This window comes from Pteropus medius, unplaced genomic scaffold, assembly GCF_902729225.1.
Source record: "Pteropus medius unplaced genomic scaffold, Ma_sr-lr_union100, whole genome shotgun sequence".
Classification (NCBI taxonomy): domain Eukaryota; kingdom Metazoa; phylum Chordata; class Mammalia; order Chiroptera; family Pteropodidae; genus Pteropus; species Pteropus medius.
Genome location: NW_024347791.1, coordinates 23,655,279 through 23,680,160, shown reverse-complemented (window position 1 = coordinate 23,680,160; position 24,882 = coordinate 23,655,279). Strand labels below are relative to the sequence as shown.

Genomic DNA, 24,882 nt, shown 5'->3' with positions numbered 1-24,882 from the left:
TAAATGTTTTTCTTTTTCTTTAGTTGGCTGGGGAACCCCTAAAGTCACTAGACTTCCAAAACTTGAGCCTCTTGGTGAAATCCGTCATAATGGTAATGCAAAAGGATCAGTTTTCACACATCTATACATTCTACATTCACTTTTCTTTACCTCATGACTTCAACAAACTTTTATTTTTGGAAGTCTTTTCATAGCCATCCTTTTTCATTATACTTCACTTTTTCAATTTAATTTGTTTTTTTTTATTCTTAAGTACCTTTGCTTCTATATAATTTGATTTGATGTTCACCTTAGAATACAGAGGTAAAAATAATCACAGCTGTGTTTATTCATTATATATTTATGTAAATAGTGATGGAAAGGGAAAGGTTTTAAAGCAATTTAAATTAAATAGATATTACAGTTATAGTGCTAAAAACTTTATTGTCTTATACATGTTCAATATACTCAATGATGCCACATAATTGATCTTTCTCTGCTTCTAAGACACTGAGTTATTAAATAATAAAATGAAGATCAAAACAATGTGGAATCAAGGGCAATCAAGTATACCAAATAAGATTTAGCTAAATAGACAGAAAGTTATTAAAGGCTTTATTGCCTCAAGATAATTTTCTTTGGATGAAATTAACATAAACTGTAGTTAAGCCAGTATATAGCATTAGAACTCCACAAATGGAAAACTAGAGAAAGGACAATTGGAAGTAGAGAATTGCCTTGTACAACAGGCAGGAGTTCTGATTCAGACCATCAATCTAGATTATTTCAATAAAATACTTCCAGAATGCAAAAGGATAATTAAATATATGTAGCTCAATAAATATCTCCATCAAGAACATCCAATTCATTTTTTGGTGGCTCTAGTTTACTTAATCTGGTTTCCTAAGGAGATCTGTTTATTAGGAAAAAAATGTCAGAAGTTTAATCTTTCGAAAAGCTTTACCATATAATTTGAAGTTATATCAAACTATATAAAATATTTTTATTCAAAAAAGTATATAAATATAAATGTGCTTTTTTTTTTTTTCCAGAATACCATAGGTCAGTAATGAAATCTTTCTTCATAATCATTAGTGAACATTAAATTTAGGATTTATTTTTATTTCTAAGGACAGAAATGTTTGTCCTTAGACCTTATCAGAATTACAGTGAAAGCATGTTTCTGGTTGACTGACTTTCACAGTGTTTTTATTGACTATGATAAGTTAATTCCTGTTTTATTATATTCTGAAATCATGCAGGTTATAATACATTATCAGTTTAAATATTCACTATGTTGTTAGGAAAAAATAGGTAATGTTAATATGTGTGTGTGTATATACACATATATATATATATACACATACACATATGTGTGTGTGTGTGTGTGTGTGTGTGTGTGTGTGTGTGTGTGGAGAGAGGGAAAGTAATAATTTCTTTTTTGACAAATATTTTTTCTCTGAATCAGGCATCCAACAAACAACTATTTTGTATTTGACACTACCTAAAACATTGGTGGCACCAAGATAAGACATAAATTTTGCCTTTCTAGAGACCTTAGTCTAATAGAGAAGACAGAATTTAGCTTACTATAGTATATATGGCAATTCACAATATATGGTTAAATGTTCTATGGTGCAGAATTGGAGTACTGTGTACAAAATGCATGGACAGTTAGTGAAAATGGTATTGGGCCTTCAAAGAATGGGAAGAGTCAATAAGCAGAAGAAATAGACTATTCAAAGGTAGAGAGGTGGGCAGGAGGACATTTAGTATTTGGAAAATAGTGTGAAGTTACTTCTGACTGGAGCTTAAGTTCATGTGGGAAGAGTGAGTAAGAGGAAATTTAAGTTTATAAAGAGCATTGAAACTGGAATTATAGTTTAGGGCCAGGTTGGAAATTACTTCACATATACATCTGAAGATGTCTGGACTTGCTATAATTTTATAAGAGACACTATACATTTTCAACAAGGAAATAATATTAGTAGATTTGTTATTTAGGAAGACAATTTTTGACACAATGTGAAGTACAGACCTGATGGTGGCCACACCTAGGTAAGTAAGGAGTCCAATTTGGAGGCTGTTGGAGTATCAAATGAGGAGTGGAAATTGAAATGGAGAATAAAAAATGTATGCAAGGAATATTTTAACAATGATAATAAGTAATATTTGATGAATATATGTGTGGGCTGAAGGAGAGAGAAATAGAGGATTATTTGGCTCAAGGGGCTGGAAGATTGGTGCTATCTCTAATACTGAAAATACATGAGGAAGAAGGAAGTTGCTTTGGAGTGTCTGTAGGCTTATCTCTTTGAAAAAGTCTGTAGTCCAGTGCAAGTAAGATTCTGGAGCTCAGGAGAAATGAAGGGATCCAGATGGGTACGAGGATGTGTAGGTAGATTTTTGCTGTTTTAGCTGTCATCACACAATAACAATGCTTTGCTCATAATAGATGGTCTATAATTGTTTACTGAATGAATACAGTTGAGAGAATGATAGTTTCCTGTTTCTGAGGGAAAGTATGTAGAATGAGAAAATAACTACTTGTAGCATAGAGCAGGGGGGAACATTTCAGTTAAGGGCAAGTGGAAAAAGAGGTTAAAAATGGCCTGAGAAGGTTGTTTTTATTTTTATTTTTTATTTTTTTCTTGCTTTCTTCTGTCTGTTTTTAAATTAGAACTCCAGGAAAAGAATTGTAAGTTTAAGACTAACATATTCTTATATTTCAGTTAATTTTTAGTTCATATCATAAATTTAGCTTCCCATGGCAGAGAAGAAAACACTATAACTTCACAAGTTTTTAAAATATCTTTATTTCTTTTCCCATAAATTTTAAGTTAAAGTATACCTAAACTGGATTCAAAAATAGTATATAATCATCTGTGCTTACATTAATGGGGATGAGAGAAGATATAATAAATTAAAGTTTTTGTTAAAAATTATATTAATTTTTAGGATTTATCATGAGATAGTCATCTAAGATGCTAATAGGTGCCAATATTATAATTGCATCCTCTTCTCATTTCTTTGCATTTGGTTGATGGCAATTAGATTCAGATACATGATGAACTAGAGTAGATAATTAAAAATTAATTGCAATTGGTTTGGCACTTAAAATTTACTGAGATGAAAAACAATTTGTTATAGTCAGACTGGGAAATTTTAAGGCAGATTCTTACTTGTTCTTTGATTTACAGACATTTACCTTGATAGCAATTTAATTCTTTTCCAATTGCTTTTATATCCGTAAAGCTTGCTCAGTGTAACAGGTAAAACAGTTGCATTCAGAGAAGAGAGTTAAAAAGAACCAATTTATTTTTTAAATACTCTCAGTCCATGTCAACGTTAATGTATTATACTTATGAGCAATAAATCAAAGATTCTGTTTAATAAAATTACCAAATGTACATACTAAAGAATATTTTCAAATCTTACAATATGAAGAGAGATAAAATTTAGTATGTATAATTCCAAAGGTTCAGTTTTTCATCTCAAAATATTTGAAGCCCTTTATAAAAATATAAAAATGGGTATTAACAATTAAGTTGATCATATCAGTTGAGTACCAAGATCAACTTAATATACCTTACAGGTAGTAAAAACCCTACTCTGTATATAATCATTTAATTTTCCAGCAAATAAAAAATATGAAACGAACTGCAAAACTAAAATAATTTCTTGGGAGGGAAACAGATACTTTTTGCCAGGTTTTCCTACCCGGACACTGGTTCCGTGGGCGATTTCTGTACATGAACATCTGCTCCAGTAAAGTGAGACTCCCTGTGTTTGCCTGACTCTCCAATATTGGAGACAGTGGTTTATCCTGTGACCTCTCCTCTCTTATGGATCCTAGATGACCTGTCTATTTTTCAGTCTGTTTAGCTTTTTACTTCCTGTTAGGATGGAGTGGCGACTTCCAAGCTTCTTAAATGCTGTTAGGACTTTATTAAATTAACATTTGTTAAGTAGAGCCCCTGGTTACTGGATAGTAAGAAAAATTGAAATAGAGTTTATTTCTCACAGGTCCTGGAGGAAGTATGTAGCACGTCTTGAGGGTTTCACAGCAGCTGCTCAAAGCAGGGTGCAGGCAGAGAGACCTATAGGACCTGAGGCACATGCCTTTATTAGGGTCTGTAGGTGGAGTGCTTTGGGGTTCTCAGGCTAAGGCCAGATTGGTCAATTTAAATCAAAAAGAGTGGAGCTTTGCTAAATTCCACTGGGGTCTTATCTGAGAAAAGGCCCTGCAAGGCAAGGGAGACTGTTAATCACAAGGGCCATTAGAGAAGTTGTATCAGGAAATTAACATTTACTTATGATTCTGTAGGCAGTTATCTAGGGCATGTGCTTGCATGAGAGACTAATATCTGTTTAAGGCCCCCACAGGCCACTCGCCCAAACAAAATGGATGCTGAGACAGCAATACCATGGAGTGTAACTTAGCAAAACTCTAGACACGTGGGTAACTGGAAATGAGCCCCTAATACCTTTTCAATATGTTTATTTCAATTGATCCTGAAAACTCGTGCTTCTAGAATAATTTTAAGAGAATAGACCAGAAATAATGACTTACTGGAAGTTGACATATGCTATTAAATTTATAAGCCAATTTATGATAGTGAATGGATAGGAACTTAATATGAAATAAAAACTAAGACTTTGTATCAAATATGCCCTAAACCACTGAACTATATTGAAGTATCATTATAAAAGATTCCTACTTACCAGAATGCTAAGATAATTAATTAAGTCTCCCAAAATACCTAGAAGTAATAGCCATTGGCTAAGAACCTGGATTGTACAGATACTGACTTATCAGGGCTTTGACAAGAGGTTCAATAGATTTTGAATATTTGTTATATCTCTTCCAGTGTGAACATATAATTGGAAGCAAAACTAATAACATATACATTAGATGTAGCTTTTTATTAAATTAAATAGAAGTTAACTTATAATCTAGTGTTAGGAATTTACCCTAGTGGTTAGGTTTTAAATTTATTCAAGTTTTCTTGGATTGTTTTTTTCGTTTCTATTCTTCCCACCCATTGCTTCATCTGTCAAGTCAAAGTGTCTTATTGTTTTTTTTAAGGTACTGGTTGGCAAATAATGAATTGTGTCAAAATCTCAATCTGCCATAATTGTTTCTTATTCTTGGCATCCCTTCTTTATGTAGATTTCTACGGGAAGCCACTGCCTCCCCTGGTGCGACAGAGACCTAACAGTGATGTTCATGACATGATCTCATAACCAGGTTACGTGGATGAGCTCTCTTAATGGCAAGATAAACTGGAGCACCTTCTTTTTCAAAGAAGCAAAACCCTGACCATTGATAACTGGGGCAAGATAACCATAGCAATTTCAGTGAGGAGATTAATAGCCAAAGACCTGACTGATAGGATAATTACTTATCCATGTTCTTCATGTTTTAAAAAAAAAAAAGAAGCAGCAAAATGACCAGAAGATGGGATGAGCATTTGGACCAAGTTAGCAAGATTTAGTATTGACTATGGTTTATACATCCCCACTTATGGGTGTATTCCTGAAGGAAAGATTTTCAACAAAAGAGCCAATGGACTCTGCACACCTTCGTTATTATTTAATAGTCTTTATTTCTGTAGCTTAAACATTTTTTTATAAGATTCATATGCATGGAAGGGGAACTCTTGGGAATTTATAACCTAAATTTTTAACTTTTTATATTTTTCTAAAACTTATGTTTAAGAATTTTAATTACTATGATCTTGACTGTATACTTTTCTATAGATACTTTGTTTAAATTGTGTCTGGAAAATGGAGTTGACTTATTGGACAAACATTAACTATACAATTAGGATATATTTATATGGTTTGAGATATTATTTATAATAGTATTGTTCTTGAAGTGTATATCCTAATTTGACCTAATTTTAAACTATACAAACAGATATATTTATATGGTTTGAGTTATGTTTTAATAGTATTGTTCTTCAAGTGTACATTCTAATTTGATCTAATTTTAAAATAACATTTTTAAAATAGATTCTCAGATTTTAATTCTAACAAATTACATTATTTAAAAGCACTACCCAAGGAGAGAGTTCAATTTTTTCCTGTCGTTTGATTTCTTTGGTGATGTATCCTAATGAATGTGACTTGAAATACCTTCTTGACCAAAATGCTTTGTAAATTAGTAAAAATGTAATTGAGATATTATTAAATGTCCCAATAACACCTCTTTTAAAGTTAAAACCCTTTCAGGGATCAAGGTGCTCCTTTGTTCTATCAGTAGCTGCAGTAACTCTTAGGTTTATTATAATTCTTTAGTGCCTTGATATTAAAGGCAAAAGGACTGAAAAAGCTACTGTAGTTCCAGAGACTTGTGTTTTATAACAGGGGAGTGCTTGGGTACTGAAGCAATAAGAATAAAAATGTTGGTTTAAAATTACTTTTATAAAGAAATAATTCCAAAAGAATTTCTCAATTTAAAATAATAGCATTTTTTTGTACTGAAGAATGGCATTTGTGGGATTCTCTATTCATCTGGCATTTAGACAGACTTTTAGATGTATATTTTGAGTAATAGATTCATAACATTGCATTTAATTGAAGGCATACATTTCTGTTAAGGTGAAAATACTATAAATCGTATGATTTCTATGTCACCTTGTTAAAACAGTCCAGTTCGGTAGTATGTACTGACATCAGACATACTGCCGACATTAACATGATTAAGTATGTCTAAGGCTATTTAAAATGATTATTTACTTTTAAAATTTACTTCAGAGCATCACATTTTATTTACATTTTTTTACTTATCGAACTTTTATTAGCCAGGTCACATATTTACTCTAGTCAGCATCTTACGGAGTTTTTTTGAGTTTTGTACATGGGACCTACCCAGCACACTGAGTAAAAAGCATTCCACTGTAGATATAAAATTCATAACAACCTAAATTCGATAGGTGGCTGAAATGTAAGGAAGATCAACACAAGGAGACAAATGAAAATTTTGAACTGGATTTTAAAGGGAAAAAACTTGTTTGTACATCTTTTTGGTTTCTTTTGTAATGTACATTTATTCATTTTTTTGAAACACTAAACATACTTTTGCCACCTTTTTAATATTCATCTAATTTGAGAATATATATGTTGTAAGAAACTGTTGTTTCCTACCAGTGATTACTGTAGTGTACATTAATTACTGAGTCCATTTATTAAAAATAATTGATTAAAATTAAATACATAATAAAGTGAAATTAATGTTTTATATATTTCAGAAGTTAATTTGTATCTTTAAAGCATTCTAAAAATATTTTAAAAGAACTTTTGTAAATCCAGGTGGCTTTTAACAGTTAAATGCCTATTTTGTTATGCTGCATTTTTATAATTAATCATCATGAGTTATGACATTTTTATTCAATAAAAATAATTTATAACAGTGTACTGTTTTCTCTTCATTTGATAAACTTAAATGTTTCCTTTGAGGCAATACAATAGAAAAGTGTTTTTTAAATATGACTTCTGTTGAAAAAAATTTTAAGTCAGTAGATTAAAATAATATATTTTTTGTTATTTTACATGAAAACTTCTCTGTATAAGTTTTTATATATGTGGGAAAGAATGTTGTCGTTTTAAAGGCAGTTAAAAAAAAGATCATCTTATGATTCTAGGTGATTTGATATCTGTCTTAAGTTAAAGCTACTTACCAAAAGATGTATTTTTACTTATTTAAAAGATAATTCTATATGCCTTTACGTGTAAAATGCACATATAACATATACAATATTTTATGTAATTTATTTCAAATAGAAAACTGCATGGAAGCAACACTAGAAAGAAGTTGCAAAATACTGTTAGTGAGTTTTTCAGTTATTGTGTATTTTCCTCAATTTTGCAAGCTAATTTTTATAATTTGGCTTTAATAATGGGGGAAGCAAATTTGTAATTTTGTAAAAAATAAATGCCATGTTTTCTGCAAGTTTGAAATTAAATGCTCTTTTAAGTGCCACGTGAAGGACTGTAATTCTCTTCATAGGTAAAACTTCCTGTGAATAGCCCAGAGATATTCAGTGGTAGAATATACTAGTACATTTGCAAGCTGATCTACTAAATGTTCTTTCACTCTGACAATATTTTATTTTTGTTATTCGGTTCCATATGCTATGCTATTTATGTTCAATTTCTCCCATCCAGTGCTTCTAGGTGGCAAAAGCTTATCAAAAGTGAAACTGTTTATAGAAATAAAGCTGTAGCTTAGAAACTTTATTATCCTTGCCTTTAATGCCTAAGTTTTTTTTTTTTAGTAAAGTATGTATTGCAACTTAATTCTGCTAATCCTGACTATTTTATTTATCAAGGAATATATTCTAGCTGATCCAAAGAACAAATCCAGATATTTCAAAACATAAAGTGTGGTATAAATTATCAAAATAGCAATAACCCATTAGCTTTGTGGAAACAATTATAGAAGCCTCTTTTTGTTGTTGAGAAAGAAATAGCAAATCTGAAATGAATTGCTTTTAATGAGAGGATTAGCTTATAATTAAAAGAAAAACAGGAAGAATATCATTTGCTTGTTTAGAGCCTGAGTTGTAAATTCCTCCTCTGTGCTGATGAGGAGACAGAATTTATGATCTAGGAAATTGAATCAGTGGTCTCCATATCTTTATACTACAGCATTTTCAGTAAACATTTTTAGTTTACATTTATATTTAAGTTATTGTATTAGTTTGCTGGGGCTGCCATATCAAAGTACCATGGACTAGGTGCCTTAAACAACAGAAATTTATTTTCTTATAGTTCTGTAGTCTGGAAGTCCAGATCAAGGTGTTGTTATGGATGGTTTCTTGTGAAACCCCTCTTCCTTGGCTTACAGAAGGCCTCCTCCCTGTCTTCACATGGTCTTTTCTCTGTATGTGTTCTCTCCTAGTGTCTCTGTTCAAATTTCTCCTTTTTCATAAGGACACCAATCATATTGGATTAGGACCCACACTAAAGACCTCCTTTTAACTTAATCGCCTTTGGAAAGACCCTATTTCCAAATATGTCACATTCGGAAGTACTGGGGAGGGGGTTTAAGGCTTCAACATGAGGGGACAAGTTCCAGTCCATAAGAGTTATAGACATGTCCTATCGCACTTTGTACATATATCCCCCTACACATCTTTAAAAGATTAGGTAAAATTAAATAAAAATATAAATGATTATATTTACTTCCCAGTCCCAGTGGATTGTTTGCTGGGCTTTGTACACACCACTTTGGAGGCCTAAAATAATAAAATGAGAGCCTGAGCCAACTAGCTACTCACTTGAAGTCAAAACAAGATTTCTATAACTGACTATCCTTTGTTCTTTTGCGTTGATGGCAGGTTGCAATTGTGTTTTTCTGCCATCCATTTTAAGGAGCTAATGTTCTCTCTTAATGTCAGATTGTTTTACTACAAAGCCTGTCTTTATATTTTGACACATAAAACTGTATATGTACATGAAAGTTTTTGAGATGTTTTAAGTAAATATGAAAATTCATAAGACATTATAGAAGATAGTCTATGAAGTATACTTATTCTGAAACATTTCTTAAATGACTTAACAATAAAATTGCTTAGATATGTAAACATTATTTTCCTGCTTAGCGGTAAATTCTTAAGCTGCTTCATTCTTTAACACTATAATTAAAAAAAACAATTTCTAGTATTTGTGTTACCTCAATTTCTTATGTCTGCAGTGGTTTAAAACAAGTCTGCTTCTAACAGTTTCTAGTCTTAAATTTCAATGTGGAGTTTTGTTTATTTTGTTTATTCTAGTAGCTCTTTGGTATGGGGTAGGGGAAATCTATTCTCATTCTCGTGATACACTAATATTGATTCTAGATAGATTAAGGAGTTAAATATTAAAGATCAAATGTTAAAAAAGGTGTCGGGGGACAGAAGTAGCTCCCCTTTGTGCAAAGAAATTTCCAAGCCTAAAAGCAATGGAATCAAAACTCAATTGATGGCATAAAAATTTTAAGTATTTTCACATTTAAAGTTGTGGTAGGAAAAATTGAGAAAATACTTGAAAACGTGATATAGTTAACATCTCTAATATAAACATAAATATAAATAGCACTAACATGCATACAGTAGATAAATGACATGAGCAGGTAATTTACAAAAGAAATAGATTTGAAAAATAAAAAAGATTTGAAAACCTACCCTAAGGATATAAAAATTGTTTATCATGTGCAAAGATTTCTGAACAAAAATGTTTATCAGTAATGAAATAGCTGGTAAGTATGATAGCCTCCATACTTTCAACTATTATGCAACTTCTAAAATGATGTATATGAAGAATTTTTAAGAAAATGCTCATAAAAAACAAGAAAAAATACATTCATTATACATACTGTTTGATCAACCTTGAAAATGCATAAAATTAGAGAAATAGACTAAAATGTTAATAGTGATTATCTTTAGTGCCATTATGCCTAATTATCACTCTCGTAGGCTTTAAAATTTTTTTCTTCAATATGCATTACTTAAAATTAGAAAATAGAAATATGCTGAGTCACAATATAATAGAAATAATATCTCTTTTCAAGCATAACATCCCCTTTCTCTAAAAAATATAGTACATATGATTTCTACTAACTCCTTAAAAGTCTTTTATATGCTTACATTGCAAATATATTACCATATTAATTTATTAAATGCAACATTATGTAATGACTACAGGAAAAATATATAAAATCTCTACGTATACAGGCTGAAAGGTAATTGACTGTAACCTAACATCTAACAAATCGCCTGCATTTAATCATTTCACTTTAGTACTATATTTTCTTTTGCACCAAATCTAAATTTTAAATTACTAAGGAACTTGTTTAAATAAATATATTAAACTTCGAACCACATTAATGGTAACGTCATTTATCTTTTTTTCCATGGCCCTAAGATTTGCACCAATGGTATACACTTATACTGATATTTTGAGCATCAAGGATTTCAGAATGTTGGTGCTCATTCAATATTAGAGACCACATTAAGCACTGATTTTCTCTAAGTTGCTGATTGCTGTCAAAAGAATAATTAAAGAGGAACACTGAATAAACAAATAAACTTCCTATCAGAATGAGTGTAATACCTTGCTGCGAACCAGTAATACTATCTCTGGTAAAGGTGGGGGAGATGGCTAGTGTGTAGTCATTTTGGTCTTCAAGCATTTGGTATCAGAACTTGGATAAGCGTTAAGATCATGATAGTGAAAATAATACACAGCAGCAGCTAACATTTTGACGTTTACTGTTTCCTAGTCTCTGCGCTAAGTGCTTTACTGTGTATTTCAATCAATTAATCATTTAACCCTCTCCATCAAAAGAAAGATTATCCCAATGGGACACCTTTAGGAAATGTATGACTTAATTTTTTCCTCATAGCCATCCTTTTATACTGACTTCTGACTATCTGGGCTAACTGGAGTCATCAAGTTTGGTAATTAATTCAGCACCTAGGTTAGCCTTTCAGAACATTTTAAAACAATGATCATACAACAAAGCCTAATAGTGACGAAGATTTTCAAGTTTTTACTGAGCTCCACGCACACAGCAGCCACGGACTGTTCAGGAAGAGGCGTGACTTTCTAAGGCTGAGCCGCCTAAGGAACCGCCCACGGACTCCCGCCACGCCACCCAGAGCAGGCAGCGCCTTCTCTAGCCACCCGCGGAAGTAGCTGCGTAAGTGCCTCTCGCGAGATCTAGACTTCCGAGCAAGATTTCGAGAATGCAAGAGAAGCTGTATCTCGCGAGAATTTGAAACAATTGCGGCAAGGAAGCGAATTCCGGGGAAACTCGTGTAATCTGGCTGTTCATTTGGTTCCTTGGTAGCTTTAGATGTCGGGCGGTGTAGACCTATTGTTTGGTATCGCCTGGCGGGATGGTGTTGACCCGGGTGAGGGTTGGGAACCGGCCGGGCGCCTCTGACTGAAGTCGACACTTAAGGGTCGAGGGGGCGGAGGGCGGAGGGGACTTGAATGGGGGAACTTCGGGATCTCTGGGTTTCTCTGGTTTCACAGTGCAAAGCCCTAGAATAATGCTGAGTGCTCTGACGCTTGCTCGTGAGCGTTCTCTGATTTTCTTCCAAGATTCATTCCCGACCTAGATAACTGTGCAGTGCAGCTTGCAGACTTTTAATACTTAACTCCCTTCAGCTTTGAGCGGAATGCAAGCGCCTCGGGAGCTAAGATTGTCTTTGTCGCTGGCCTGCCTTAGGACCTTAGAACGATGCGTGTTACATACGTGATCCTTTAAACATTTTTTGGACGAGTAAATGAAACAATTACAAGGACGTTTCCAAGGAAACTAGAGTGACTTCTAAAAACTATTTTGGGATAATTCTACATATACAAAAAAGTTGCAAAGATAATACAGACTTCCCATATGCTTTTCACTGAGTTCCCCCTAATGTTAACATCTAAAGTGACTTATTTAAACTAACTGTTCTTTTGACGCAGCTTTCTATGTTAACACTACTAGATAATGCTTTTACCATTGCTTTACATTTGAGCAATAATCATTTGGAGAAACCCTCTTTTTTTCTTTTTTCTTTTTGTAAAAGTTTGGTAGTAGTTGCTTATATTTGAAGTACTGCTAACATTACAAGAACTAGCAATTAGCTAAAAAAGTGTTCTTAAGGAAAGACAATGTTGAAGTTTAATAGAGTGTGTCAGCAACTTTTTCTTATCATCATAGCTGAAAGCAAAATCAGAGAGGAAGCTTGCAAAACAGATTTGCAAAGTTGTTTTGGATCATTTTGAAAAGCAATATTCCAAAGAGCTTGGAGATGCCTGGAATACAGTAAGGTTAGTATAATTCATCTTTTGATGCTTTATGGTAGAGTAAGAAATAAACCCTTTGGGGGAGGGGTGCTCTGAGGATAAAAGATAAAGGAGTCTAAATCTGGCTTCTAAACCATGACCTACCAAGGCCACAGTAGAAAGAACTAGGAGGGAATAGATCGAATCATAGAGAGATGAAAGGGCAGAAAAAAACTATTGATAGTAAGCAAAAACTGTTATGCCTTTGCCTTGAGCAATTGCTTTGATCTTTCAAACAGGAATGCCCACCATTTTGACAAAATTAATTATACCGTAACAAAAATCTTAAAACTTCTGAGAATATTTGACTAGTTTCTGAAATTCAGAAGATAATACAATAAATCTTTAAAGCCAGTGCTGCTTTCTCAGCTAAAGTTACATTATTGGTAATTATATTTCTTCCCTGTGTCTGTGGCTATCTGTTTTGAACACAAAAATTCTTTAAATGTATTACAGCAAACAAATAAACATTTAATCCATAGAAGTGAGATGTTTGATTTGTATGTTGAGTAAGTTTTGCCTTTCATCAGAATATTTCTCTATATTAAGTTCTGACATAGAACATGGTGCCCTGTGGAATTCAAAGAGCAAGACAGTCCCCACTTTCAGTTTGTTTTCAGTCTGGTGTCCATGGGGGAGGAGGAGCCTGGTTAAAACTATATACACTTCTAATTCCATAAGTACCCTGGTAAAATATAAGCAGGAGTACCCGGTCTTACTAACAAAGCCTGACGGTGCCAGCAAAGGCTGGAGGAGAAGACATGTATTGGTGACTAATAGGAGTTACCTTGGCAAAAGGAACCAGTCATTTTAGGCTGAGGGAAGAGCGTGCACTGCTTATGAAGTTAGGGGCGAAACTCCAGTACATTTTACTCAGGGGAAAAAAGTTACATGTGTATAGACAACAGCTGGAACTTGGTCGATAATTGTCTAACTTATGTCTTCTTGGTTCAACTCAATAAGAATTTCTTTACTAAGGACAGTTTTAAGCATTTTAAAAAAAAAAACATTGTCTTGACTCAAAGTCTGAAGTGTTTGAGATAATTTTAGACAAAATTAAGCTGTCTTAGTGACTTGTGAATACTTATTAACTTGTAATACGAAAATGTTTATAGTTGTTTTTATTTCAAAACTAGATTTTAAAATTGTGTCTTCTATCATAGAGAAGACAGGATAAACAGTGAATAGTGACGTGCGCAATAAATTTAGTATGCAAAAGTATCCAAATAAAATATCCAAAAAACCAAATACCTACTGCATGCTTCTTATGTGCCATGTGATCTTCAGAGTAAACCTATGAGGTTTGTTTCTCATTTTTCACCTGAGGAAAATGCAGAGTTAAAGTCACTTTCCCAAGTTCACTCATCTAGTAAGTAACAGAGCTGGGATTTGTGCCCAGGCTCTCTGGTTCAAGAACTTCCACTGCTCACCCTTATTCTATATGCCTCTCATACCTGTGATGTAATTAGGCATACATGGGTGATTTTAAAAAAATAGATTTCAAGAAGTATATTGTCTTCAGACTTTGTAGTAATCTGGCTACCCATACCCTGTAATGAGTTTTTGTGTGGAATGTGCTCAGACAGATTTATAAATTAGTATTTGACCCTAAACAAAATGAGCAGTGAACCTCAAATCCATTTAATTAGCTGTGCTTCTGCTTCATCTACCTTTTTGTTGGATTTTCATGGTAGTTTAAGTTTTGCATAAATATGTGCTAAATTTGCCATAGGCAAAATAAAGGATTTCTCACCTTAGAAAGTAGTCTTAGCATGGAAGATGGCATAGGGAAATAAGAACAGAAACATTTTTGTTTTTTAACTGTTTATTTACAAGACATAATATTGTATTTGAAATTCAGTTTCGCAGAGTTTATTTCCAGGGAAAGACAAATGCATTTTCGTCTTACCTAGAAAGTAATTAACTCAATATTTTCATTTAATTTAATTTAATTTTTTTGTAATAACCTTTCTTGCCAAGTCACCCTCTGAGCAGCCCTAAAGTTGGAATTTACACTGGTTCAGTTTTTGCTCTACTTGTTGCTGACATGTTCTCCTCCAGGTGAGCCCATTTATGGCATGACTTCAATCTTCTCTCAATGTGCTGTCATCTCAAGCTCTGCAGTCCTTCTCAAGTTTCAGTTCCATACTTCTAAGTGTTTTCTGGTAGTAACTTCACTTAGTTTCATACCAGGCAAACGCAAAAGGATATTATTATTCTTTCATTCCAAACCTATGATATCCTTTGCTACTTGCATACTTTATCTCAATTTAAGGCATCACCATCAATCTAATTTCCTTCCTTCTCCACACCTTCATAACCTGTGTAGTAAAGAATGAATGTTAATCAAAAACAGGTCTGACATTTGCCCTTAGCTTTTGGAGGTGATCTCTAAGCCCTTGGCATGTCCTGCCTAAGAGTGTCTTTGTTTACCTGGGGGCTTAGGCCACATGGGAAAAATCTAACAATATGATTTATGGTTGAGGGCTATAGGCCATGATATTAGATTGGCCTCTGGCCTTTGACCTCCATCCTCTAGAGGGGCCAGAGTCTGAAGATCAGCCAAATGGGCTGTCGGTCATGTTTGTGTGACAGCCCCAATAAAATGTAGACACCAAGGCTCTAGTGAGCCTCTGTGGTTGGCAGTACTCCTGTGTATATTGTCACACATTGTTGCAGGAAAAAGTTATTCTTGTCCAGAAGAATAACTTTTGTCCTTGTCCTTGAAGCTTCATGCTGTGACCTTTCCTGTGCTCTGCACCATACATCTCTCACATTGACTGATTTTAATCTGTATCATTTTGCTATTATAAACCATAACCATGAGTATAACACTGAGTTCTCTGTATCCTGATAGCTAATAACCAAACCTGAGATTGGTTTTGGGGACTCCAAACTTATAGTTGGTATCAGAAGTGAGAGTGGTCTTGGAGATTCCCTAACTACGGACTACCACACACCATCACCCTGCCCCCATCAAGATCTAAATGCCCATCAAATGGTTTCGTTGTATCTGAGAAACTTCTTAATTTGGATCTCCTTTTTATCTTCACTAATTAGGCCTTCATCATGTCTTACCTGGCATATTGCAATAGCCTTGTTCCATAGTCTCCCACCTTTAGTGTGTGTTTGCTTATTTTAGCAACCACTTTTATGGCACTAAATGCCAAGCAGTGTCCCATTCACTTTACAAATAGTAACATAATCCTCTGTTTAACCCTCTGGGGTAGTTATTATTTCTATTTTACAGATAGGAAAGATGAGACATACAGAGGTTAAGTAACCTGCCCAAGATACTCATGTTATATTTGGAAGAGCCATGGGAGTGTGTTCAATCCGCAGTGTCAGTCTGCTGCTTAATGCCACTATATTCCATTGTGTCACTAGAGTAAACACTCCCTTAACTCCGCTGCTATCTGCAGTATTATATTTGGACTAGATATCATGACTAGACAAGCTCCTTCATCCTTTTGGGACTGGAGATGCTGTTCTCTCTGCCAGGAATGACTCTTCTTTCTCTGTACAGGGGTGTGGTTAAATATGGGTTCAAATTTCACCTCTACATCTTATAGCATATAACCGAGGTAAGTTACTTAACATCTCTGTGCCTCACTATCCTTATCTGTAAAATAAGAAACATAGTATGTATTTCATATAATTATTTGGGAAGATAAAATGAATTTATATATATATACACAAAGGGCTTAGAATAGTGTTTGACACAGTAAGCCCTCATAATGCATTAGCACTGTTTTTATTACTGTTACTCTCATTAACCAGTTCTCCGTCAAGTTGTCCCATATACCCTTGGCAAAATTAATTCTGTCCTTCGTGTTTCCATTGCATTTTGTTGATACAGATGTTGTAATTGTTTTAAGATTGTATCTGAGTAAATCGTCACCAGGGAATCTCCAAGACCACCGTCACTTCTGATAATTTAGTAACTTGCTTATCTCTTCCCTGATGGAGGATCTTGAAGAGCCAGTACCTTAAGACTTGGGCAGGTCATCTACCTGTTGAAAATTTAGGCAGTGTTTTTATACCTGGCATTGTGCTAAGCACTGGGGATGCAGAGATGGATTATATATATTCTGCCTTCAAATACGACGGGAAGATTAATTGGAAATCTTTATGAACTGTTAAGTGTGGTCTGTCTGTAATTTTTTTTTTTATTTGGACACTGTCCTCACTAATGTAGAGTTCACATAGTTCACATATAAAGGGGGAAATATATAATCAGATTGCATTATAAAAATCTGTGAAGCAGGTTGGAGTGAGGTAGTTGGGAAAAACAGAAATGAACTGGTAGCTAGATTTCTATTTCCCTTGCGTTGGCTTTACACACATTTTCAACCTTAATCTGTGCAAATCCCTGTGAAGTAGTCACTATAGCCCCTTTTAGCCCATCCACACTTATAACTTGGAAGTCAGTGCCTTTTCCTCTATCAAGTGTGCTGTCATGAAATTTCTGTGGTCCCAGCCTTGGGAGTGTACGCACACATCTCCTTATGTAAGGGACTTCTGTGGGCAGTGTTTTTAGCCTTTAGTTGTTTCCACCAGAAACAAACTCACTGGTGACGACTTACTCAGATACTGTGGATAGCAGATAGGGACCTAGATTGCCTTTCTAGGAGAGGCATCAAGGAAACAATGCCAAGAAACAATAGGAGGCAATTAGCTTATCATTAGACTCTTCAAAGAATAAAAAAACAAAAAGGCTCAAAAAACTTACTTTGGTGCACTTTCGTGAATTGATTGATTCTTCATTTCTAAACCAGACTTTAAAAATGGTTGAATGAGCGCTCTCTGGTGGATAATTATAGCAATAAAAAGATTTTCTTTTTTTTTTTTAGCTATGAAAATTAATTGGTTTTGTAATCTACAGAGTTATACCGGTTGTGCTTAGCAATATCTTGCACATTATACAGGGATGTAGAATGGAGATTATAATACTAAGAGAAAAGAATAAAGTCACAGAAAAATTGAATACAAATCATATAATTAAATAATGTCCAAATAAAACATGCAGTTTTTCAAGGGATATGTAGGCACAGGCAAATTACAGAAAACAAATTCTAGATCCTCAACTTCCATATATGCTCCTGCAGTAAATTACTGTGCTTTCCTTTGTGCCTCAGGGGGTACTTATTTTTTCCCAATCTACCCTTATAAATTGTCTCTCCCACTTTAGAAAGAAGGGCACATTTTTGCCATCCTGACTCTTCCACACTGCATTCCCTCAGTTGTCAAAACCTCTACGTGCCCGAGACTGTTGGAATGTTATTTTAAGGGTTAAGAAAATAAATGACAAATTTTTTGACAGGTTAGAGAATTTTGTTGCTTTCAAAAAAAAACAAAGGAGCTCCAACTGAGTTTTCAGCTAACAGGTCATTTAAAATATTTTTGAAGCTAGGTCATTAAGCTATTTGAGAATATAACAGACTCTTTTTTTCTTTTTTTTTTCCTTGTTTTTTATAACTCAGAACTTTAACAAAAGGGAGACATTGCTATAACAAAATATATTTAACTGTCATCCACTTATTTAAGTGAAGGCTTTTCTCAGCACTTATAAAAACAGTATAAGAGTAATATTGATGTTAAACCCTGGTTCATTATAGCTCTAGGTAATATTCATCCCTGAATTTAAAAAAAAAAAAAATTAAAGAAAAAGAACACTGATTTCTTTAAGAGATCCATTTTCTATCAGTTTTCCCTTTTTATATTTATGAAGTCTATAATAAGTTGTTTTGATCAATTTGTACTAATTTATTGATAACAATTCAGAAGTTACCATTTTAATATTTATAGATTTACGGGCACAGTGAAAGCAAATTTAGTATATACACTGTGTGTGTGTGTATGTTGCAGAGAAATATAATAAGGTAATAAAGATTTCAAGCATAGTAATCTATTAGGATAAAGTTATATGGGAAATAGGATGTAAATAAAAAAGAAACATTGTAACATTCCCTCCGGTTCAAGGATAGTCCATCATTTTTTAAATGTACAATGATGACTTTCAAAATCACTCTGGTATTTAGATTTCACTGGATACATTTGAAAAAGTGGTATAATTTGTATTTTAAAATGTCAATTTTGATAGTATGCTGGAAATCACATTCTGAAACATGGTGGAGATTTTGATGTCAACTAAGAATGTCCCAGAGGGCGCATAGTTTTTTTTTTTTTTTGTGACATCAGTGGATATACTAGCAAAAAATTTGCAGATTGCTGACCTTTTGGGTCCCAGTTCTGCTGGCTTCTGGTGTACTTCCAGCTTTGGAGACTACTAAGTGGAGCAGTTTCAGACTCCTCCTCATGAATCTTGGGAGGAGGCCTGGAATGTGGTGCCTGGCCAGTGTCTTCATGAGTCTTCTAAGGTACAGTTGCTCTGCTCTCTCCTGGGCTACTCAGAGCTTTGGACTTGAGTAGCCACTGGCCTGCCAGCCCCAGGTTGTCGTCCCACCTGTGAAAGCACTGGAGTGTGTGTGTGTATGTGTGTTCGGGAGAGGGTAGATCACCAACAGGTGGGTGCTGGGGAAGCTGAGACCCACATTAATATACCACTTTGCTTTCTCAGGGCCAGGAAGCACAAGCCCAGGAAGCCTTTGCAGTCCCTTCATTGAGTTGGCCTTGTTGCAACTGGTCCTCAGGGCAGACTGTGTGAAGCTATTTGCTATGGTTAGAGCCATTGATAGAGACAGTAGAGGAAGGCCAGGGCCACTGGCACTAGGTGAGGGTTGGGGTGTAAGTTCTTTGCTCCTTTCTTTTGTATACCTTTAGTGTTCCAGTACCAGAGTCTCATACTCCTGTTAGACGTTAAAACCAGTGGGATTTTTAATCAGGTACTTAAGCTTCATAGTGATGTGCCCTTGGGTAAGTTGCCAAATCTGAAAGCTTCAGTTACCTACCTCTGAAATGGAGTAAGAACAGCCCCTCATGGTTGTTGTGGTTAAATGAGGTAAGCATGCGAAATGCACATTGTAAATATCTGATCAGTAATTTTTATTATTATTATGGTGGGTGGATTGGGTGGTAGGTAGAAAGGCTTCTCTGGAGAGATAAAGCCTAAACTGCCCCTTGAGTGGAGAGTGGAAGAGTCAGCCAGACTACGGGTGAGTTAGAGAAGAAAGGTCATTTTAGGCAGGGGGAGCAGTTTATGATGAGCCTGGTAAAGCCTAAAGAAAATTGGTCCAGGAGATTCAAGAAGTTCGGTAGGGCTGAGTATAAGTTAGGAGTGATCAGAAAAGTTATTTGTTCTAAACAAGGCCTTATTTTAATCTTGTTCAAGAGTAATTTTGGAAGATTTTTGCCTCATTCTGCCATAAGTACTTGTTTTTAAATCTAATTAGGCTCTCCCCACCTAGAGTACTTTCAATGATTTCCCAACACTTACAAGATAAGATTTAAAAAGTTTGTCGTATTACATTGACCCGTGTAAGTATCTGCCACAAGCCACACCAGACTACTTTTAATTCTCTGAATGCACTGCCCTTATTCATACCTCTGTTTCTGTATGCATGCTGTTGCCTTCCCCCTGGAACTTCCTTTCTCATTGCATCCTATGGCTAACTCCTCCTCATCCTTCAAGATATTGGATAATATACAAAAATTGGAACTGTTCCTAAACTAATAATCCTTTTATACAATAAGGTTAAAAAGAAATATGCAAGATTAATAACCTATACTAAAAGATCTGGAAGAAAATGTGAGCAAATGGAGGAGTCAGGGTTGGAAAGACGAGGCAATAAAGATGTTAATTCTCCACAAATTTGATGTATTTACTATAATTGTAGTCAAAGTTACTATCTACCTACACAAATACTTTATAATTAATTGACCAACTAATTCTAAATTTTATCTGAAAGAACATTCTAAAATGGCTTTGGAAATTCCAAAGGAAAAAAAAAAGAATGGAGGTTTGCCCTGTCAGATATTAACCCATTGAAAATGCCCTGTCCTTCATTAAGAGGTGGACACATGATGTAAGCCAAGCCACTCCAGTCTGTGTTAATTACATTTCTGACCATTATTTCTGTTACTACATGACTCAAAATGCTGGTTTAGAGGGTAAGATTAGAGTGGACTGATAATTAAGATTTACAACAGTGGTATTCACAGATTTCCCTTTAGGGTTCATTTTAATGTCGTGGTTCCCAAAGTGTGGTCCTGGGGAACAGCAATTATCCGTATCATGTGAAGACTTGCTAGTTTCAGGCCTTGCCTCAGAGCTACTAAATCAGAAACTCCAGGGTTAAGTAAGACCCAGCAGCCTTTTACAGTTGATGCACGCTAAAGTTTGTGAAGCGCATTCTTAAAGGAAGGTTGTCATCTTCCAGAATGGCTGCAACAGATACACTGGGCTCATGATGCATCATCATAGTTAGAGACAGTGAAAGGAGAAAGTAGTTTTACGTATTAGTTCCTGATTGAAATTCACATGGCATATTCTAGTCACAGGTGTTATATTTCAATCCAGCCATTCCTCACATAGGCAACTCGGGTGAGTAGCAGCTGGAATTTACTTAATTGACCATGGTTAATGAGGCTCCCAAATATCTTGGCTGGAAAGGTCAGCTCGTAAATAAATATTTCCTGCTGTATCATCTGTCAGTTGATGTAATCCTGTGATTGTCAAAAGATTCAACTGTCGGACTGAATAAAAATTGAGGTAGGTAAATCTGCTGGGGAAGGAGGAGGGAGAGCCTACACCATCCATCCATAAGTGATTTTTAAACTGCCCTTATGTATCATCTGAGCCACTGATCGCCTCATTAACTCTGTTATTGTAGAGTTCACTCTGGTTAGCTTTCCATACCTATATTCATAAGGAAATCTTTAACACCCCCTAATTTAAACATCCTTTAATGACAGTACTTTTCCTTCTAATATTAGTCTCAGGTTTTAAATTTTGTCTCTAATAAAAACACTTCCTTCTGCAAAGAGTGATAGACTAAAATCTGTTTTCATGGATTTAGAGGTATGTAAAGGCAGGCCATGTATTTTTTGGCAAGATATTCTGCAGGGAGGGACTAGGCTGAAGCAAATATGGCATTATTCAATGGTGCAGAATTCAAGGGGCACCTAAAACTTGGTAATCGAGACAAGTTATATTTTAATGGCCAGAATTGATACAAAAGAAAACAATCCATGATGAACAAACTATCAAAGATTTAAATACAGACAGGATCACAAGTGCTGGGTTGAGTCATATGAAGAACCTGAGGTGAAAGGAAAAGTCAGTAATACTGATTCTGGCTCTGAAAAACTAGAACTACACTCAGTAATATAAAAGTGTGTTGATGTATATAATAATGTTCCTTTGTTTTTCTATTTCTAGGGATATACTAACATCTCCATCATGCTGGCAACATGCTATCCTTTTTAACCGATTCAATTACCCTTTTGAACTGGAAAAGGATTTACATTTGAAGGGCTACCACACACTCTTTCAAGAATCTTTACCCTATTATCCTAAATCAATGAAGTGTTACCTTAGCAGAATTCCCAGCAGGATGCCTTCAGAAAGACACCAGATTGGAAACCTAAAAAAATACTACCTCCTGAATGCTGCCTCTCTTATCCCAGTACTGGCTCTGGAATTAAGAGATGGAGAGAAGGTTCTGGATTTGTGTGCTGCTCCTGGAGGCAAATCGGTAGCTATGCTGCAGTGTGCTTATCCAGGTAGTGTCCTTTTCATTCAGTAATTGACCACTTTTAAATGTCTCTTTGTTATAAAATACTTTTAAAGTATATGGGGAGAAATACAAGATTGAGTTTGTCGACTTCGAAAGCCTGAAAACAAGGGCAGTACAGAGAGAATGGAAATTATAGCTGAGGAAATCAACGTAACATTTTTCTTCCAGGTAGTTTTACCAGGTAATTGGGAACAAAACTACATTTTGGTAATGAAAATCTGTCGGATGATATAAATTCTGTTAAGCCAGTGACAAAGATTTTTAAATTTTATTATTTTTATACTTATGAGTCATATTGATATCCTTGTCATACTTCCATGCAACAGAAACATATACATTTAAAATCAATCAATTTTTGTATCATCAGACCATAAGGTTCTAAGGTAGTTCTGTCCAACAGAAATATAATGTGAATTTTATATATAATTTTAAATTTTTGTATAGTTTCTGTGGGAGCTAAAAAACAACAAAAAACAACCCTTTTTTTTTTTCCTGGCTAATAATCAAATTAACAGGGACAGATTAACAGGAGAAAATGACCAGCGGGTGTCATAAGATTAGAGACCTCAAAAGGTGTTGGGCAGTTGAGGTTTATGTGTCATAATGGACAGAGGAGAAAGCGGGCAGGGATCTGAGATTGCAAAGGAAATAGGCAATTTACTGATAATTGAGGAAGATCAGACACACATGGCCTGCAAATTCTTGCTTGGCAACCCGGAAACAATAGGACACAAGGGGTGATCTAGTTAACAGGCCTCTGTTGGAGCCTTATCTACCATACTTAATTCAAATTTGGCTAAGGTGAGTATGCTAAATTTCTTTCCTGGAGCCCTTCTGTCTGAATCTCTTGGATAGGAAAGGGGGAGGATCAAACATTCTTTCTGAGTCTTTTGTTTCTTAATAACCAGCTTAAAATCAATATACCAAAAGGCAGTTTTAGGGTGGCAAAACACTGATTCCTTCCATCTCATGAAAAAGTTAGAAAGAAACAGATGAAATTAATTTTAGTAATGCATTATAACACAATACATCCAAAATATTATTTCGACATGTAATCAAAATAAAAATTATTAATGAGATATTTTATGTTCTCATTTTCTTACAAAGTCTTCAAAATTATATTTTACACCACAGCACATTTCACTTTTAACTAGCCATACTTAAAGTACTCATAGCCACATGTGGCAAGTGACTATAGTACTGGACAATAAAAGATTTTAAAAGTTCCTTTAAAGTGATGTGTCATTACCATTATTGTTAGTATAAAAATGATGAAATGTATGTAATGTACATTTTCATAAATTTTTGTTAAAAATAAGTGGTCAATATTCATCTTAAATTATTTTCTTAATGAGGCTGTCTGGCTTTTTTTTTTTTTTTTTTTTAATTAGGTCATATTTCCCTGAATGAATATAACTTAAGGTTAGATGTGGTAGTGTTCAGCATCAATTCTGTCTGATTTTTGTTTGTTTGATTTTGCTGTTGTTCACATAGATAAATGGAAATGGAACTTATGTTAATAGTATTACTATTAACTTATGTTAATAATAATTTCACTAGTTCCTTAAACTTCTGAGTTATAACCCCAAATCACAGGTTTCTTTGGCAGGCCTTATTTCAGTGATTAGGTGAGCATTCTCTAGGTGTGGTTTTTGATTTTGCTGAAGGCAAAGGATCAGAACCATCTCAGTTACAATAAGTTCTGTCTGTTGCCCGGTTGTTAGACTCATTCAAGGCACCAATGTGTTGAACTTTGTGCATTGGAGGTTTCTACACCCTGGCACAATTTGTAAGTATGATTCTGGATTGGTGGGAAGCTTACTCCTCATTCGTAACATTGGTGAAGGGCCATTGTGAAAGGTGCCCAACTCTAGGAAGTTGATCTGAAAATTGATTCTTTTGAAACTGTCCAAGCCCTCATTTTCCTTAGGAAGTTGTTCTATATCCCCAGGGTGTGCATATCCCAATTTGAAGGCTCCTAATTTATATCTCCATTTGAGAGTATTTCCTGTTGAAAAAGATTACAAAAATTTTTTATGAGAACTGTGAATCCAGTTATACTAGGCATTGTTATAAATATATCAGTTTACTATATATTTAGGGGAAAAACATTCTGTGTGTTTCAGAATTGTGTTTAAAACTGTTATTCAAACTTGCTGTATTTTTCATGTGAGAAATCACAACAAAAGATTATTTTATAAAGTTATTTTATTTTTATAATTTGAGCTGAAGTTTTATGGAATCATGTCCTAAGGAATATTTATCTTTACTTTCATTCTTTTCTTATTCTTTGACAGTATTCTTATTTTGATTTTTATATCAAATTTGAAAATAGAATTCTTAGTATTTTAAAAGATGGAAGAGAAATGCCAATTTT

The 24,882-nt window shown here is 34.4% G+C and overlaps 2 protein-coding genes across 10 annotated transcripts in view; both read left to right on the top strand.

The window, feature by feature from the left end:
* Nucleotides 1-7,399, top strand: part of ARL13B (ARF like GTPase 13B) — a 63,683-nt gene extending 56,284 nt beyond the window's left edge. For 2 of the 4 annotated variants that reach the window (XM_039878237.1, XM_039878240.1), the window contains 2 exons: nucleotides 24-92; nucleotides 5,153-7,399. In XM_039878237.1, the coding sequence (XP_039734171.1) occupies nucleotides 24-92; nucleotides 5,153-5,226 (143 nt within the window). In that variant the 3' untranslated portion in view covers nucleotides 5,227-7,399. The remainder of the gene's footprint in view (nucleotides 1-23; nucleotides 93-5,152) is intronic. The other 2 variants (XM_039878239.1, XM_039878238.1) reach the window with 2 other exon arrangements.
* Nucleotides 7,400-11,662: 4,263 nt separating this feature from the next.
* Nucleotides 11,663-24,882, top strand: part of NSUN3 (NOP2/Sun RNA methyltransferase 3) — a 45,642-nt gene continuing 32,422 nt past the window's right edge. For 2 of the 6 annotated variants that reach the window (XM_039878245.1, XM_039878244.1), the window contains exons 1-4: nucleotides 11,663-11,882; nucleotides 12,683-12,792; nucleotides 14,788-14,868; nucleotides 22,148-22,491. In XM_039878245.1, coding sequence (XP_039734179.1) covers nucleotides 11,868-11,882; nucleotides 12,683-12,792; nucleotides 14,788-14,868; nucleotides 22,148-22,491 — 550 coding nt within the window. In that variant the 5' untranslated portion in view covers nucleotides 11,663-11,867. Of the gene's footprint in view, nucleotides 11,883-12,682; nucleotides 12,793-14,787; nucleotides 14,869-19,009; nucleotides 19,188-22,147; nucleotides 22,492-24,882 lie in introns of those variants that run through there. The other 4 variants (XM_039878247.1, XM_039878241.1, XM_039878243.1 and 1 more) reach the window with 4 other exon arrangements.